This window comes from Octopus sinensis, linkage group LG2 (genome assembly GCF_006345805.1).
Source record: "Octopus sinensis linkage group LG2, ASM634580v1, whole genome shotgun sequence".
NCBI lineage: Eukaryota > Metazoa > Mollusca > Cephalopoda > Octopoda > Octopodidae > Octopus > Octopus sinensis.
The window spans coordinates 95,305,398-95,323,784 of record NC_042998.1 but is presented as its reverse complement, the minus strand read 5'-3'; the positions used below and the strand labels follow the sequence as shown (position 1 = coordinate 95,323,784).

Here is an 18,387-nt window from a genome sequence, read left to right as displayed (position 1 = left end):
TGCATTTCTTTTACCTTTTTTTTTTTAGTTGGGGGAGGGAGTTTAAAATTATTTGTGTTTGTTTGCTTTCTTTTTTGTTTTTGTGTCGGATGGGAATGGGTAGGCGTGGATTGGGGTTTACAGTTCGAATCACTTGCCTTCTTTCTCTTCTTTACGGTGACTTTCTCCCACTTATCCTCCGTTGCCTCTACTAACTCCTCCTTTCTGGTTTCTTCCTTTCTAAGACTCTTCAGCCTCTTCTCCCTCCGCCCCTCGTCCTGGTCAATCTCCTCTCCTCCGCCCCTTGGCCTGTGAAGAGCAACCCGCTCCAATGTGGCCCCTCCGGCTATATTCAAAGCAGCGCGGAACACCGCCCTCCACTCCGACCGTCACTATCACTCTATCCGTGATCGCTGATTCTGCGATACTTTCCAGAGTCTCGGCCGATCCCCGAACAACTACGCCCAGTGCCCGTCCCTTCCATATCATACTTTCCCTCCCCGTGGCCTGGAGAACCACCATGCTGTCCTCGCCACCAAAGAGGACAGCGTCCGCCACTCAGGCCACATCGACCTCCGGCGGGACTCCCTCAACATCCACTCATGCCGCTCTCAGTCCTCTGTAAGTGTGCAAAAAGCACCACCCCCACCCCTGATAGATGTCACCGCCTGCTTTCCCGCAGACACCGCGTCCTCGAACCTCACCTCCCACTCCAAACAGCGAACCTCCCGCGAGGTACACGATATCTTTCCAGATCGGCTCCCGTTCCGCAGCCACAATATCAATTCTACCCTAGCCTATCGAACAGGTCAGCACATTACCGTCATCTCCCTAACGCTGCCTCTTGTCTCTTGCGAGGGTGACAGCTCCATCTCAAAGCCATCCCGACTCACTAAATCTCTATGCCCTCCAAACTCCCTAATATCCACTTCCCTCCCTTGACACTCCGCCACGTCGGCAGAAATTCCCCCTCTCTATGCTTAGTCAACCGTCCATCCTCCGGAGAGCCGCCAGCAACTCCTCCTCCGCCGAGAACAAGTCTGAACAGTTACAGTCTTCCACAGACGTGCCTCCACCAAGCCATCCCTCCTCCGCGAGAAGAGAAAGCAGAAACAAAGCACAACTACAAAAACCGCTGCCGAACAGCACAAAACATTCAAGCATTACACAAACACCAGTACAAAAAGCAAATGCGAGCACACATGGGATAGTATGCTGATTAAAACAACGGAGTATTATATTTAAAAAATAAAAATGGAATATACTTATAGAATCCGAGTATGCATAAAGTTTTACAAGTTAAATTCAAGCGATTTTTACTGCAATGTATCTTTATTGCCCTCTTCAATATATTAGACTAATGGAGCATGGTATTACGTGACGTACCCAAAGAATGTAGAAACAGAGAAGAAGATAGCCGAGTTTAATCAAATAGTAAGAGTGAAAGTACCATCATACATATATGCAGAGGATATGAAGGAGATAGTTATCGAAAAAGAAAATTACAAGAAACTGGAAGAAATGTGTGGAGATAGGATTGACCCACCAGGAGTGAGGGTGGAAATCAAAGAATTGCCACCAGTAGTGGATCTAATAGACATTGAACCCTTGATGAAGTATTATTAAAAAGAATATAAGTATGTTAAATTGTAGAAAAAAAAAAGAAAGAGTAAAGTGTTTTAGGTTATGTTTAAAATAATGGAGAAAAATATCGAAGAACAATTGTAGATAATGTATATAACTGTTCAAATGGTACCGCATGGGAGTGGGGCCCAGCGACCATTTTCATCTTTTATATAATTTCATCTCATTTACATTCGTTTATGTTTTTTATCCCACTGTGGTCTTGTCTGTCCTTGTAGCGTCCACTTTGTGTTGGGGCTTTATGCCTAATAAAGAAATTTCTCTTCAATATAGACTAATACCAAGATTTCAGCTTATTTACATCTTTTCAATACCACGCCAGATATTCTTTTCATATTTAAATTATTTCCTGGCAAACTAAACAAAGATACGCTGCTGAAACACTTATAAATAATTGTTATCTTCCACAGAAATAAGTAATGAAACAAAAATGGCTACTATCCCTGCTGAAACGGTGAAACAATGGACAGTAAATGGAATGAGATGTTGTTTTGGAGTTCTTAGTTGTGTGTTGTTATGCGGTGCCGTCTTCACAATTTCCTTTGGAGTCGTAATACAGATGGAATACGGTGGACCTATAAATATATTTGGTGGCCATTTCCAGCTTTTTTCTATTCTTCTACTGTGTTCGGGAACCCTCTACTTCCTTCTTGCACTGTTTGCCATCGGATCGTTATTACTAAATAGCACTAAGTGCTTAACTATTATGACATATTTTGTGTTAATACTAGCAATTGTGCAAATTTTGACTGGTATGGTCGGTATCGGAGCGAAGGGTTACGTACACGGTGAAATTAACAAGCGAATGAAAGCTGCTCAAATGAATTATCTCAAGAATCCCACTTCGCAAATTGCATGGAACACGACACAACGCGCAATGAATTGTTGTGGTATTTATTCGTCGACTGAATGGTTCAGAATTTTGGGTGACCACAATCTCCCAGATTCGTGTTGCATTTATAAATCTCCAGGCTGCGGACTCCAAGCTGTCGCCCAAAGCAATTATAACAATGACGGCTGTCTGGGAAATTACGTTAGTTCTACCAACACTTACCAACTTGGAATTTCCATATACAGTCTCTTATCTAATTTTCTACATCTCTTCTTGATAGCAATACCTATATATTTAATTCAAAAGCTGGAAGAATACAATAAACTGTAAAGTGGTGTATTTGAAATACCTACAACTCCTTCCTATAACTGCTTTATTTTGTTACTCGCTTCTATTTTTAAAATACTGCTCCAACGAAAATGACAGGTTTATGTGAGGCCGTTTCATTTCGCTTTTTACTAATATGAATAATTTATCTTAGAATGAAACTGGGCAATGGAATTCACTTTGGACATTTCAATTTGCTTTAAAATGTGAACGAACCTTGAAGCATCGTACTGTTGTGACGACGAACGCCCACAATGATTTATTTGTATAACCTATTTCCGCAATGGCAACTATTTCATCCTGTTCGAGGATCACTTTAACCACGATAAAAATCTGCCAGCTGTCCTTTATCTTCGTTGAAATTGTCTTTTCTGTTCTTATTATGGCGGAAGGAGCATACATACTCGTGCTGAATTTACCGTATAAATTTGATTTCTGTTGTGACTCATTTTTTATTTGCTTTAACCGGTATAATTGAAAAAACTACTAATAGCGTCACTGCTATTGGAAACTTAAATGTAATTTATATTACTGCATTACATGATTCTTTGCATTCAATAATGGATCTGTACCTAATCGAAACTTAATTGGTTGTTGTACTCAGCCGGAGTTTCAGAATCGACGGAAAGTTTACAAGTGTCTTGTCATTTCTGGAAATATTATTTTTGTTATTTATTGAAATTTATCGTTGTGAACCGGAAACATAGCAACCAAATGTCTCTCAAATCAGCATTAAAACAGTCACGGCTGAAAAGTCTCTAATCATACTCTAATTATATGCTTTGTTCAGTCTGTTAACCTGAGCCTAAACGATATGCGACGGACCCAATTTAAGTTGGCAAATTTCAATTATCTCCGTCTCAAAGGTGTTGATTACAATTTTTACTCTTTTGCCAATTCATTTAATTTTTTCATTTTGTATTTAGTTTCTTTTAATAAAGAACTCTAAGTTTAAAATTTATTTCATCCATGTTCGTCTAACTTATTTTGCTTATCGATGATTCCTTTGAGGAATAACGTAACTGATCCCCTCTTATGCTGCCATTCAACTTTAAAAAGCCAGTCAAAATCACTGAACTGCAACCCTACCATCTTGGAAAAAAAAAATGTAGTTCCAAATGTAAGAGGATCATGCTTGGAACACTTAATTGTGGAATTTGTGCGAACGTATAAGACTAAATTCTTTGATTAGCTAAATATTAGGAACTATTTAGTCCCCTCCTTCAAGAAGCGTCTGGCGTAATTTTGGCTTTATAGTATTTATGAAAATTTGTTGGCAAAACTATGCATATACCTTTTGTAATTCAGATTTTTAACTCTAACAATTGCATAAGTTTACATATACATGTTAATTGAAGCTTTTCGTGGAAAAGATTAATAGTTGAAGTGACACGCCTAAAATATAAATGAATATCTTGTGAATCGCTTTATAAAAATTTTGATTCGCTTTAACGTATGAATTAATGTCCACAATGGTTTGTATGGCAAATGTTCCTGCTCGACTAGATTACTTTCTCGACTGTGCTAGAAAATTTTTTTTTTTTTTTTCTCTCAAATTGAGTATGCTTATTGTGACAGCTATCGACTAGTACTTAGGAAAGTCCCCACATGCTCGGCTGTCTAAATTCAATTCCACGTGACTAATTTGATATTTCGTAAAATTTCTATTCACTTTCCAGTCTGTAAAATCGAAAAAATTAGCTTTACCGCCATGAGCACACTTGAAACGTAATACTTTTCTAACGGTAATAATTTTGGCTTCAATAAAGGATTTGTACCAGCTCAAATTTCACTATGCATCTGAGTCGGTTTTTGCCTGAATGACACAATCTTCCGAAAGTTTACCAGTTTCATGTAATTTCTAGACTTTTATAAATTGTTGGGTATATTTGCCAACAGTTTTAGACGTGTTAAACTCTCTAACGATTTAGATGGATTTGTTTGGATAACAGGATGAGAACAGTAGCCGAGATATGGAAAATATCTATAGCATAACTGGAATAATTGTTGCATTGCATCTACGCCCTTATTGCCATAAAAAAAGCAAATTGAGCAAAAGGAAGTATCTGGAAGAAGCTAGTAACTTTAAATGGATTATTAGTTTAGTGAATTCCATACATATAAAGTGACTTGAAAGTCTTCAATTTGCAGCAGTAGATGGAACCTCGCAAAGAACATCTTTAAAGAATCCAAAGTATTTCTCGTACTTGATGGAGGAAATATTTATTCCCACTTGCACGTGGATGTTCTGTTAGAACAAGCTATACTGTAGTAGACACCATGAGAGAAACTGCAAAATGCACTCGTGTTTATATCGCTAGCAGGCTCTATATCCTCCACTAGCGATATACCGTAAATCCTCTAGTATAGTCCGCCCAACCTACACCTTCTATATAATACGCACCCCTTCTCTAACTTGAGTCAAAGAGGTCTATATAACGTCCTTGGTTTGTAAAAATGTATACAGTAACGTCCTTTATTATTATTGTACGTATAACAATGCAAACGTAACTTTTTTGTGCATTTTGTTTGCAGAAAATAAATAACAGTAATAACGTTTAATAAATGTTGCTTACTGCAAGTTATGGATGATCCTTTTATGACTTCATTGCTTTCAGGCTTAGCCTAAGGTATTTTCGCGCCCGACATCATAAAATGCGTCTGAATAAACATAGCCAGACAGCAAATAGAAACTCGGACATTGCTTAGAAAATATTTTTAATTTTTAACCTCGTATATAGTACGCACTAAGGATTTTGGCCTTTACATTTTGGGAATAAAATGCGGATTATACTCGAGGATTTACGGTAAACAAGAATGCATTTTGCACTTTCTCTCAGGGTGTCTACTGCAGTATAGTTCTGTTTAAACAAAAGATATACGTAAGTGGGGGACACATATCAATACTGATTGTCACGCTTCTCACTTTTTATTATTTAGAATCTGATCGTTAGCGGTGACAATAACTGAGTCAAATTAAGTCACCAGCTCAAATACCTCTTGATCAGACAATATTTACATATAGGACGATTGCGAAGATATTTAAGCAGTGATTCGTTTGAGATATCAGAAATAAAACCGTATGTACAAAAAAAAAATCTTTATCAAAATGTATGTATAAGGATATCCTGCATTTTCTGAACAGATTCATATAAATCTGAAACGCAAACTTAACATTCTTTGCCACTCCCATTTGACATTTTATTTCGGAAACTTGCACTTGATCAAATGAAACTTTCTACACACAAACACATTTGGTTTCTGGATATCTGCAGATTATCGGTAAAAATTTCTATTGCCAGATCTAATCAAAAGGCATTCTACTATATAGCTTCGACATTCAGTGAGTGGGCAGTAAATTTGTGTTTGTATGTGTCGGTTTACTATTTTAAAATACGTTTTACAGGAGTTTAATTTCGTTAGAATAGTCTTAATTCTTTTCATTATGTTTCTTGATATTCTGAAATGGCAAATTTTTAAAACCATTTTTTTCTAAACAATCTTCGAAAAAACTGGTTTCCATTTATTTGAAATACTTTTTACCAAATGGAACTGAATTAGTTTGCAAACATTGGGGGTGAGTTCGTATTATCAGGATTCCTTTTTTAGCTACGTAAATATCTCTATATTCATGAACTCTGTTTTGGTCCCCAACCATCAGATTTCGTTAACAGTAGGCATAGTACCAGACTGGATTTTAAAAATTTCTCTGAAGATAAGCTTAATAACAAAATTGAAATGTTTGACTTATTTAGCGTGAATTTGGTTCAAACTTGAGCTGAAAGTTAACTTAAAATCACTTTCATCGTCTCCTACCTTCCATTTTTTTTATTAGTGCTTGTAGAAGAAATGTATTCAGGTTCCACTTAGCCTTTTATAATCTGGATTTTGATTACAAACTCACAAATTTGTTTCCCATCACTTTTCGGTTATATCATGAGTAACTTTTATAGTTTGGTCAACTCAAAACATTAAGTTGGGAATATAACAAAACTGTTTTAATCGATTTTAATCTCGTGCACGCATGCAATTTCATACTTAATTCACACAACAAATTGGTAACATCAAATAGTCTAAAACGAGATCTAGTGCTTATAGCTTAATTTGTTTAACAGTAATGACAAAATTTTGGTGTTCAGTTCGGGCTGTTACAGTTAATAGTGGACGAGAAAATCGTGAATGTTTGGTCGTATAATGAACTGGTTGACAAATGAATAGATTAAACAAGAACGTTTTATGAAGAATATAACGTTTTATGAAGAATATAATTAGTTGAGCACAACTCGGTGGATGGTCACTGATAATAAAAAGATCATTGCATGCACTGAACTCAAGAGTTACCGCTTCAGTTCAGAACTTACTACGTTGATTCGAAGAAATTATACATCTGTGAAGCACTTTTGGCACAGAGAAATGAGGTGGGGAAGGAAATAGTCATTGATTTCCCTCAGCTAATTTAATTTTTAAGAGATTATTTTTTTAAATATTAATATTTCCTTAAGACAATTTAACTGTAGGGACAGATATTAAGCAGCATACATGCAAATCTGTAAAAAAAAACAAAAAAACATCATTAGTATGTAAAAGCAAATGTTCAACTGAAATATTTCTTTAATTGCAGTAAAAGTCTTTAAAGAACGGTAAAATTTATAAACCTGAAATATTGAAAATATTTGAAAAATGATCTCGACATAAGGGTTATAAAACAAACCATAAAGCGGTTCTCTCCTTTAAAATATTCTCTCTCTCTCTTACTCTGTGGTTCTCAACCTTTTTCATCGTCTTACTCCCTGAGACTCTCCAGTGTGACACCTATAATAAATCTTGTAATTGCTCTGGAACGCAAGGCGCTATGTGAGTCACAGGAGAGAGACTGCAATGCAATACTTCACATACATGAAATAAATTACGTTCTTCCGAACCCTCCGTGACCCCGCCCCTACACAATCCGAGAAACCCCAAACGACCCATAGGTTAAGAACCGCTGCTCTATAAGAAACTATAAGCAGCAGCTGCAGTTTCTAGACAAATAACATTTATCTCATACTGGTGATAAGAAATTTTAGTCTAAATAAGGTTTGATGTGAATGATGCATACGTTAAGGTTTAGGAGTGATTGGTTTTATAATTATAGCAGTGTATTATGATTATAAGCAGATGGTTAATGTACAGAAAAAAAAGAGTATGAGAAACATTTTCGTAACTTGGTGCACCAGAGTTTACAGAATGTTTATCAAAGAAGGCACGTTGACACGCTACAACAGTACAATATAATAGATAACACTCGATCAATAAGGTGAATTGAAACGACAACGAGCAAGTCAATTATAAAAATTCTCATTCCAGACACAGTGGAAAGCTTTGCTCGTCAAATGCATTAAAATGTTGCTTCCACGAAACTCTTAAAGATAAGACCGCTGAGGAATGACATTGACAAGGAAGTTTTCAATAAATCTGACTCAACGCAAACCCAGCTATTTTTCAATGAGGAATCATAGAGAATAATGAGAGCTGACTTTGAATTGCATTGTTTGAGTATGCTACTGGGGTGGATCACCTTGTGCTGAAGTAGCTTGAGGAGCTTTCGCACATAGGGACTATTGTATGGAGCAGTAACGCGAGAGTGAACGAAGGTTTAGCATGAATTTTCAAGTTCGTGCGAAGTGATAGCCAAATACAAATGCCATTTTATCGTGGTAAATCACTAGTGGGGTTGCGGGTTTTGATTGTGTAAGAGAAATGAAGAGACGCGTCTAGAAGTATGATTTAGGTCAAACGTTCAGCGGCCTCTAATGAGGCGAGGTACAAATGGAATTCCTGATAATTGTCGATATAAAACTAGCAGAATTAATTGATTCGAAATACCAGACTCAGTCGAATTCTTCATTAATTTCAAGTGCAATAACATTACTTTTGTTAGGGTGTTGTGCGTTAGTAAGTAGTATGTTGCCACTATAATCAGTAATTGGACGATCTAATTGTAGCAGAGACAGAAATCTCGGGGTAAAGACTAGATTGGGGGGGGGGGAGAAAAACAATTCAGAATAGTAAACGTTTAGGGATAGACTAGTGCATATCCCAGATCGTTTGCTATTCTAATTGTGCGAGGAATGCGAAACCAAGAGGGGTCCTTACATGAAAGTCCCTAGTTTAAATAGTTTATGGTAATTGGAGAAGGTATGGGCCATAGCAGAGTCAGTAAAAGTATTTCGGGATATAGGTAGAGAGAATTTGAGCACGAGTGATTGAAAAATCATCATTACTGAAATGCTGATGGGAGAGATAAATGGTGAGAAAGCACTACATTTTGGAGTAAAGCTACAGAAATTAGTGTAACCTGGACAGAAGGGTTACACTAGAAAGTGTACACAGGATAGCTAAAGATGGATAAATGCATCTGAAAGAAAAATAGGATGTGTGGTTTGCTTGTTAGAAGTCAAGTTAGACTGAAAATCTTGGATTCCTGCATAGAAGGGATTGTATTTCGAAGTTGATTTTATTGTATCACTGGTTTATTGTATTATGAGTTGTCGTTTACCCCTGTTTTGATCCCTATAAACAGCTGATGGAACTCGTTGGCCGTGGATGACCTCTTGATTTTCCCTGGTCGCTGGAGAATCAGTAACGAACTTCAGAAAAAAGGAAATGCGTAATATTAATTCTCATCCCTGCCCTGCAGCATTCGGCAGCAAATTCATTCAGTGCATGCTGAAGATCACCTTCTAATGAGCCAAGTAGCACCATGTCGTCTGCAAATATCAGTCGACCTATCCTACAACCATTGATTGGGATACCACTTCCACAAAGGCTGCGCATGTCAGTCCAGTTCATAAGAATTATGAAAAGGAGAGGTAACAATACGCACTCTTGCCAAGGTCCAACCCTAATGTTGAAAGCTTTTGAAATTTACAGACACCTGGGAATTCGTATACGGACATCACGGCAACCAGAAGTTGCCCATTAGTCTTAAACTCCAACAAACCGTCCCACAACATGACCCACGGTTCGTGGTCAAGTGCAAAGCAAGTGTACACCACTTGGCAATATTCCCACGATTTCTCAAAGACCTGGGGTACTGTGAATATCTGGTTGGTTGTGTTGTGTCCAGAACGGAAGCCATACTATTCTTCATCAAGCTCGACAATATCCCTATTTCTCTTTTCCAGACTTCTTGTGGAGTTTACTGGGATGCTCAACAAGGAGATTCTTCTATAATCAGATCAATCTTTCTTGCCTCCTTTTTTTAAAAAATTGGGATTATCACTCCGAATTGCCATTACTTTGATTTTTTTCCAGAGGCCCAAGACTCTTGTCAGACACGAGTCATCCAGCGTCAGCCTTCTCTATTCAATTTTTTAACATCTTAGGCCGAATTTCATCCTCTGCAATGGTCTTTCTACATTTGAACTCTTTAATCACCTCTCTGACTTCAGCCTCTCTGGAGGTTCGACTTTACCCCTAGATGTACCTCGTGTCCACCAGAATATTTTTATTGTGACCGAATTTAGGGGATGAGCAAAGTACCTTCTCCACCTCCTAAGGATGCTCTTCTCCGTAGAGAGACCCCAGCCAAGTTTCTTAATAGCAGGTGTGGGAGAGGGCTTATTTTTACGAAGTCCAGCTTCCTAAAGTCCTACTATGACTTAGCCTTGGAAATTTTTACTGTCCCTGCTTCAACTTTTCATGCTTCAGTGTGCCGCCTGCGCAAAAAGAGAGACTTATTTCCAATCCAAGCTTTGTAAGCCTTCTTTTTTTCCTGGAGGGCACTTTTAACTCCGTAGTTAAACGAGGGTGTTCTTTTGTCACCTGGAGCCACACCGAACCACTTTCGTCCGCAGCATTTTACAGCTGAAGAGGAAACTGCTGAACAAAACAGTCTACACTCCGTTTCGGCATTCTCAGTTTGTTTAGAAAGATCTCTGAATATGGATGCAATAGTGTCAGCATATTCGCTTCTAATCTCATCATCCTCCAGGGCTTCCCACTTTATCCAGCTAGTCACACTGGACTTAGCAGTTTTGCGAATTCTCCCTGCTGTAGATAATCTCAGGCTGCGGACAGTTGGGTGGTGATCAGTTGATAGCTCCACCCTTCTAGAGACGAACGTTTAGCATAGAATCAGAGACGATAACAAAATCTATTAGAGACCTCTGTCTCAAAGTACCCCTATACTCGGTGTACTTATGGACATCACTGTGTCGGAAGAATGCGTTCATACTGGAGAGCCCATTTCCAGCACAGAAGTCTGATAAGGCGTCTCCATTTGCATTGAGTTCAGGGTCGCTATTCCTCCCAGTCACCCCTTTTCACATCTGGTGATCGGTGCTAACATATCCATTGAAATCTCGTTAAACAAATGACTCGGTCTTAACAACATCTAAAGCTGCAGTGACCTCGTCAAGAAGGGATTTGCATTTAACCTCGCTGTTTGGAGTATATATTTGCAACAGCAACTGCGGGCCATCATTAAACCTAAGCTTCAGGAGGCAAACCCTCCTAACCTAGTGGGATCCATTCTATCACAGAATCTTACAGCCCGTTGCTGGGGAATATCCTCACTCCTGCTTATACAGACATGGCTGGTACAACATCTGAATAGCAAAGTTTCCACCCTCCATCCAGATCTACGGCACTAGAGATAGAGAACCTTGTAGAGCAGACACTGACTATATCTAGCCCGTAGCATTTGGCCTCCTCCACTACTTCTTGCTCTTTGCACGTGAGGGCTTGCGTGACATTCTAATTTCCAAGCCTCTAGGACCTACTTCAGGATCCCGGAACCCGCATTGTTTGTGCTTCCACCCCAGACCTCCCAGAACAAGTTGGAGGCTTCTTACTGGTAGTACCGGCTTTAGGTGAAAACTGCAATATATTTTTTGTACAGACCCCCCTCTACCTAAGATCCGAGAACCTAAGATCCTTGTTAATCTGCAGTATACTTGTTCCCCTGAATCCCTTTCATATTATTGGTTATGGTGGTCTTATTCACATCAATCACCAACCTGGTATTTACATTTCACCCACGAAATCATTTATGAAGATAAAAAAGGTTTGTGGAATGTAAAATACTATATTATCTTAATCTGGAGTATAGAATTCCAGTCGTCAGAAAGGTCAGCAAAGAAATTACAGATAAATTACAGTAAAAGCGGAGATCTGGCCGAATCGTTAGCATGCCAGAGAAAATGCTTAATGGTATTTCGTCTGTTCTGAGTTCAAATCTCTCCGGGATCGACTTTGATTTTCATTCTTTTGGGGGTTGATAAAGTATGTACCGGTCAAGTCCTGGAATCGATACAATGGACTTCTCTTTCGTTGAGCCAAAATTTGAAACCATTAATAACATAAGTAAGATTAAGCTGAGAATTGGAACTGACTTTGAGGCTTCGCTTGCCAAGAATATATTTCCCTTATCAGGAATATGTTTTATTTCTTAAAAAAATTCTTTTCACTTGTTACAGTTGCTTATATGGTTCTTGTATGGTTCTTGCTAGTTTGGAAACTTGACATTTTTTATGATGATTGTAATGACAGTAAGACTTAACTGGGGCGATTAGAGAAAATGATTCGGTTTCAGTTCTGGTTCAATGCTGTTTCCCATCACTTAGTCTATTATTAATTTCTTTATTGCCCACAGGGGTCTAAACATAGAGGGGACAAACAAGGACAGCCAAAGGGATTAAGTCGATTACATCGGCCCCAGTGCGTAACTGGTACTTATTTAATCGACCCCGAAAAGATGAAAGGCAAAATCGACCTCCGCGGAATTTGAACTCAGAGCATAAAGACAGACGAAATACTGCTAAGCATTTCACCCAGCACGCTAACATTTCTGCCAGCTCGCCGCCTTCATTTAATCTATTATTGTTCTTTCAAAATGTATAAAACTCACAATCTCTGCCACTATTATATAAGCAACTGTAACAAGTGAAAAGAAATTTTTAAAGAAATAAAACATATTCCTGATAAGATTTGTATAGCGGGATCTGCAAACATGGTTCAGTTTTCTGTTCTGATTATTTCACATGACGTTCGTCACAACATTGCATTTCCGGTACTGCCCCTCCACCTAGCGGATGGGGCCGTTGGCACCGCTTTCATATATCATTTTCAAAATTCATTTTATTCATATCTATGTAATTGTGATGTTCCATGTCCCCAATGTTTGTAATGTCCCCTCTATGTGGCCCCTAGTGGGTAATAAAGAAATGGGGGGGGGGGGTACTGCCCCTCCACTATTAACAAAGTATTTAATGCAAGGCTTCTTTGTTCTACAACTTAGCCTTAAACGATCTTTTAATGACTTCTCGTAGACATAAGGTCTATTTTAATTTAATTCTGTATTTTATTTTAAATTTGAAAGGAATGAAAATTTGCTCCTGAATGCTAGTTTGGGTTATTTTCATGTATATCACTTGTGTCTCTGCATCGCTTTAAAATCCTTTTTTAGTGAATCACAGGTAGACTTATACTGAGTTTTTTTTTTTTTTTTTTGAAGGATTCAAAATTGGTATTTTTGACGTTTTAAAGTAAAGGTAACATTAATTTTAAGTACTTGAAACTTTAAACAGCAATTATTGTGGAATACGAACTAACGACACACAATTTACAAATTTGGAGCCTTTATGCTCTTAGCCATTTTGTCTCTTCAGCAAATAATAAACAGCGAATTGCCATTTTATAGTACTAATCGTTTCGAGTCTTTGCTGGCTCGAACCAAACATCAAGAACTGTAGAATGATAATTTAAATCATCGATGAATTTATCAAAAGTTATTTAAAAACCATATCTCATTTACATAACAACAGAAAATATTACTACCAATATGTTTAAAAGAGTTTTTAAAAAAATCACAGTTCATAGAAATCAAAAAAAAAAAAAACTAGGCGCCATGTCGATGGGATCGTGTTCAGCGAAATATTTATTAATTCTATTGAACGCATTCTTTCTAGTGGTTTCGTTGGTGCTAATTGCAGTTGGATCTCTCATGCAAGTATCCTTCCATGAGTATGCACAAGTTTTCCGTGATAGCGTAAGTGTACCAGCTGTACTAATAATTTCCCTCGGCCTCTTAATATGTATGACTTCGATTTTTGGCCTAGTGATCGTTGTAAAAGAAAGATACATTTTATTATCAGTATATTCTTGCGTTCTTGTCATTCTTATTATTGCTGAAATTTTAATTGGACTCGTTGGTCTTACCCTAAAGTCTTATGTACGCCAAATTGTGGTGCATACTATGCAAGTGGCGGAGAGGAAATATAACGAGAGCATTTCTGCGGCTTACACTTGGAATACTATACAGAACAACTTGCACTGCTGCGGTATTTTGAACTACACTGAGTGGTTGCCTTATTTGAACAATTCTGTACCAAATTCCTGTTGCATCTCTTATAAATATAACTGTGGTACTAATGCTGTTGAGGCCAACAACGTTCATGCGACAGGCTGTGATAAAGCTTTGTTTCACTGGCTCTACGAACACCAAATTGTCATCGGCGCCCTTTGTGCTGCTTTTGTCTTGCTAAAGATTTTGACGCTTATGTTAGCGCGTTGTTACGACAGATATCTCGTGGAATTTACAAATCAACCCAGTCTGAATCCTTTCAAAAGTTCAATATGGCAGTAGCAACAAACCGTAACTACTAAAAATGTCTCTAAAGAAACTAAATTTTCAACAAAATTGTAACTATAAGTTATTGGATTGTCAGTTTCGGTTTATTTGCTAAAGAAAAAAATGTAAGCACGGAAATTTTGTTCGAGTCTATTATATCGTTCACAAAATGGTTTTTTTTTTTTTTGTTTCCCAATGCTTTCAGAAAAACTTCACTTCGCTATAGACTCTATTTGTGGTTCCCAATTTTATGCCATAGAAATAATACGGATTCAGTGAAAACTTTAATTGCCCAAATTTGTTATACTTTTTTTCCAAAAGTGTCACGACTCGATGTTTTTGAAAGCAAATTTCAATCTTCAATGACTTGTGAAAGGAACTTTTGATTATATTATCTGAAGTGCACACGACCTCCCTGGAGTTGCTTTACACCGAGTTTTCTTCGCGTTCTAACAATCTAATTTCAGGCGAACAAAAGCTTTTTTTACATAAATAAATGGTTATTTCTGGAATGCTTCTAACTTCATGTCGCTTGTCTTATCTTAACAAGATTATTTCCAATGTAATTCTGAATTATTGCATGTTATCTTACACCAACCTCTAAATTTCAACTTGGCTAGGTAGCTCTCTTCTGACCTTAGCATGTTAAGTAACCAATTGAGTCGGCAATGTAATGAATTTCTAATTTTATCAGCCAAATCTTGATTTTCAGGATTTTGTTTAGTGAGTGCTAATATGATAAGCAAAGACTACATCTCAAATGGTCCTCCTCTTCAGAAAAAACTTTCTGACTACATCTCCCCATCTTCGAGACTGCTACAATAAAGTATTGCTACCAAATCTAGAACGGTACTGCTGCTACACAACTTGGACAGCGTCCAGAGAAAGTTGCTTAAATTTGCATGACACTAACGCTTCAGTCCTTGGTTTACATGTACTGTCGCCTTCCCGCTTTTTCTATTACAATACTATCTGCATTTTGGAGCTGGCTCATTTCCATTCCTCTCTCCATCACCTATGTACTTTCCACTTCCATCACCTATGTTGAGTCCAATACTCCAGGCCATGTAGCAACCACAACATTTAGTTAATCTCAGAATGTCTGTTTTCAGGAACTCTCTCCATACATGTTTCTCGCCGTCGTTGGTTTGCAGCGATTTCGGTGAAAAATTAGCAACCTTGAAGGACCCGCGGAGAAGCTTCAGCATAGTCTCTGCTTCCAGGTCGCACACATTCAGTAAAAAGCTCGCTAATATACAAATCCTGATTCGACAAAGAGTTATATTTTGTTAAAATATCAACTGTATAGAAATACATTGAAATTAAACAGTGTTAAAGGACAGATTTTTCCTGATACATAGCAAATAAAGGTATTAGCGGGTATAACATTCCTTAATTTTTGTAATCTAGAATTACACATTCATTAAATAGGTACTAAAACCCTCTCAAATCAAACAGTACTGCATATTTTCAATGCAGGCCTACCATCCAGTATTCGGACGTATTTCCATTATTGTACTTGAAACTTTATTTTATGTATTATAAAATGCAAACCGTAGCCTTGGTCAAATCCTGTCTACCGTAATAAAAACATAGGCTAGACATTTCTGTCCACCTTTTTTTTTTTTTTTTTTTTTTTTTTTTTTGTATCACTGCATTTTTTACTCCTTTAAGTACAGGCAAATATCGTGTGACAGCAATTTCCTGACTCGTATTTGCACAGATATTGATATGTAGGATTAGTTGATGACATAAATTGAACATTGTATTTGAAATGTCAGACAGTGCAAGGTGCTTCGATGTATTCCTATTCCTCTTCTGCGCAGAGGTTTATTTGCACAGCAAAATGTGAGTTATAGAACGTTTATGTTGGGATGGTAAATTAAAACAGCTTTGATTGCCTATACCCAGAGATTCTCAACATTGCGTACGAAATTGTTTTACAGGTCAATAAACCTGCTTTTCATAGTTACCTGCTAAGATATTTTCCAGGATAAGAATGTAGTTAGTCGTCTCAATTATAAAATAAGGCAATTTTATTTATGTATATTTTTCTAGTATTGGTATCTGACCATAATTTAGGGTGGGGTTACAATCCATTAAATTCCTAACGCAGTGTTTCACTAGTACTTACTTTTATCGACTCCGAGAGGTAATAAACTAAGTCTAGCTATTGTCTTCTTGGATATCTTGATGCATTAATACAGCTTAATACTAACTATCTCGCTTGATACAAAACCTTGCTTAATTAAGGCTAACCTAGAATCTCCTTTACATTTATATCTTGATAGCATAACTAAAACATTAGTCTGAAATTTATACTAATTTCTGTTTGTGTATTTAGATTATAAATTCCAATACCTATAAACACTTCCAAAATTACCCCGTGAAAGATTTTCTTATATCACAGTGTGTTCCTTATAGATTCGAAAACTGTTGCCGATTTTGACAGGTATCAAGGTTCAGTAAACTTTCGTCTACATAAGTGTTTTTTGCACTAATTTTTTAAAATAACCTAGAAAACAAGCTCGGATAACACAATTTTGAAGCCTTTAGCAAAGGGGGACAATTCTTCCTGAACAATCTTAAAATACATGGAGTTTCACCAGGGAATGAAATTTTGAAGATATACCGCCAACTTTATTAGTATTATTTAGATAATCTTTCAATGTGAATTGTTTTGTTTAGCCCAGAGTTGCCTCTGCTATAGCAGATCCATCGCATAGTTTTTTTTTTTTCCTGAAATACTGTAAAACTGCCTTTCTTTTGATGAAAGGGTGTGTTTTACGAGATTTGGAAGCTTTTTGTAGTAGCTCAAGTTAACACAGAGATACGAGTGTTGTGAAAAAATACTTTTTCTCAATATTTTGCACAATTTTTTTTTTTTTTTTGAAAATCTGGCCATCCTTTCTACTGCTAACCATTCAACTTCAAATTACAATTGTTAATTGTTGGAACTCAAGTAGACTGTTGTTGGCATCCTTTTTGTCTCGAGACAATGAAGTTGCGCATAAAATAATCTAGTCCGGCTTTTACATTTCATGTCCTAATACATTTCCTGCTGTGGCTGTGTAGTCCTATCCTGGACAAACATTCCCTCTGGCAGGTGCCGCAAATATAGCTAAGACTTTGCCTGGGTGGTTGTAATGTCATAGTTTCTTGTTGACGTCTTTTCTTGTCTTTCCATTTTTCCTCTCTCCCTCTCTGTCACTCCTTTGTGTTCCCTCTTTTACGGTACGTCGCCAATCTCCGCGGTTGCTGGCAACTGCTTCCCAGTTGCTAATATTGATGTTGCAGGCCTTCATGTCCCTTTTGCAAACATCCTTGTATCGTAAGAACGGTCTTCCCACAGACCTAGTGTCCCTAGCAAGCTCTCCGTAGAGTATGTCCTTGGAGATTCTGCCATCTTCCATACGGCTAACATGTCCAAGCCATCTCATACGTCTTTGTGTGAGTGCAAACATGCTTGGTATTCCTGCTTGCTTGAGGACATTTTTGTTGGGGACATGATTCTGCCACTTGATGCCTAGGATTTTCCGGAGACAGCGCAGGTGAAAGATATTTAGGCGACGCTCTTGGCGTATGTATGGCGTCCAAGTCTCACTTCCATACAGTAGAGTGCTAAGTACACATGCCTGGTAAATCTTTATTTTTGTGGTCTTGGTCAGCTTATTGTTATCCCATGCCCGTTTGGAGAGTTGGACCATCACAGCTCAACATCAAGAGATAAGGTGACGGTAGAGCCAAGAAAGGTAAACTTCTCCACCTCTTGTAGTCTGTGATCTCCAATATGTATGTTTGGGATGTCCGATGTAGCCTGACCCATGATGTTGGTTTTCTTGAGGCTGATAACTAAGCCAAAATCGCTACATGCTTGCTCAAAACAGTTGATGAGCCTTCAGTCCTTGTTCCTATAATAGAAAGAATATTATCTTGCACCATAAAACCGATTTGCAAGTACATTAGCTGCTAAATAGATTTATATAGGCGG

The 18,387-nt window shown here is 37.7% G+C and overlaps 2 protein-coding genes across 2 annotated transcripts; both read left to right on the top strand.

Moving 5' to 3' along the window:
- The first annotated feature begins 2,053 nt into the window (after positions 1 to 2,053).
- On the top strand, positions 2,054 to 3,501 carry LOC115225329 (CD63 antigen-like). The gene has a single exon (XM_029796281.2). It carries the CDS (start codon positions 2,054 to 2,056, stop codon positions 2,783 to 2,785), a length of 732 nt encoding a protein of 243 aa, XP_029652141.1. The 3' UTR covers positions 2,786 to 3,501.
- Positions 3,502 to 13,663: 10,162 nt separating this feature from the next.
- On the top strand, positions 13,664 to 15,930 carry LOC115232468 (tetraspanin-9-like). The gene has a single exon (XM_029802350.2). The coding sequence runs from the start codon at positions 13,674 to 13,676 to the stop codon at positions 14,409 to 14,411; it is 738 nt and encodes a 245-aa protein (XP_029658210.1). The 5' UTR covers positions 13,664 to 13,673; the 3' UTR covers positions 14,412 to 15,930.
- Positions 15,931 to 18,387: the final 2,457 nt, after the last annotated feature.

What these genes read in the sequence shown, in the direction of transcription:
- LOC115225329 (XM_029796281.2), top strand. Translation starts at nt 2,054, where the DNA reads ATGGCTACTATCCCTGCTGAAACGGTGAAACAATGGACAGTAAATGGA.
- LOC115232468 (XM_029802350.2), top strand. Translation starts at nt 13,674, where the DNA reads ATGTCGATGGGATCGTGTTCAGCGAAATATTTATTAATTCTATTGAAC.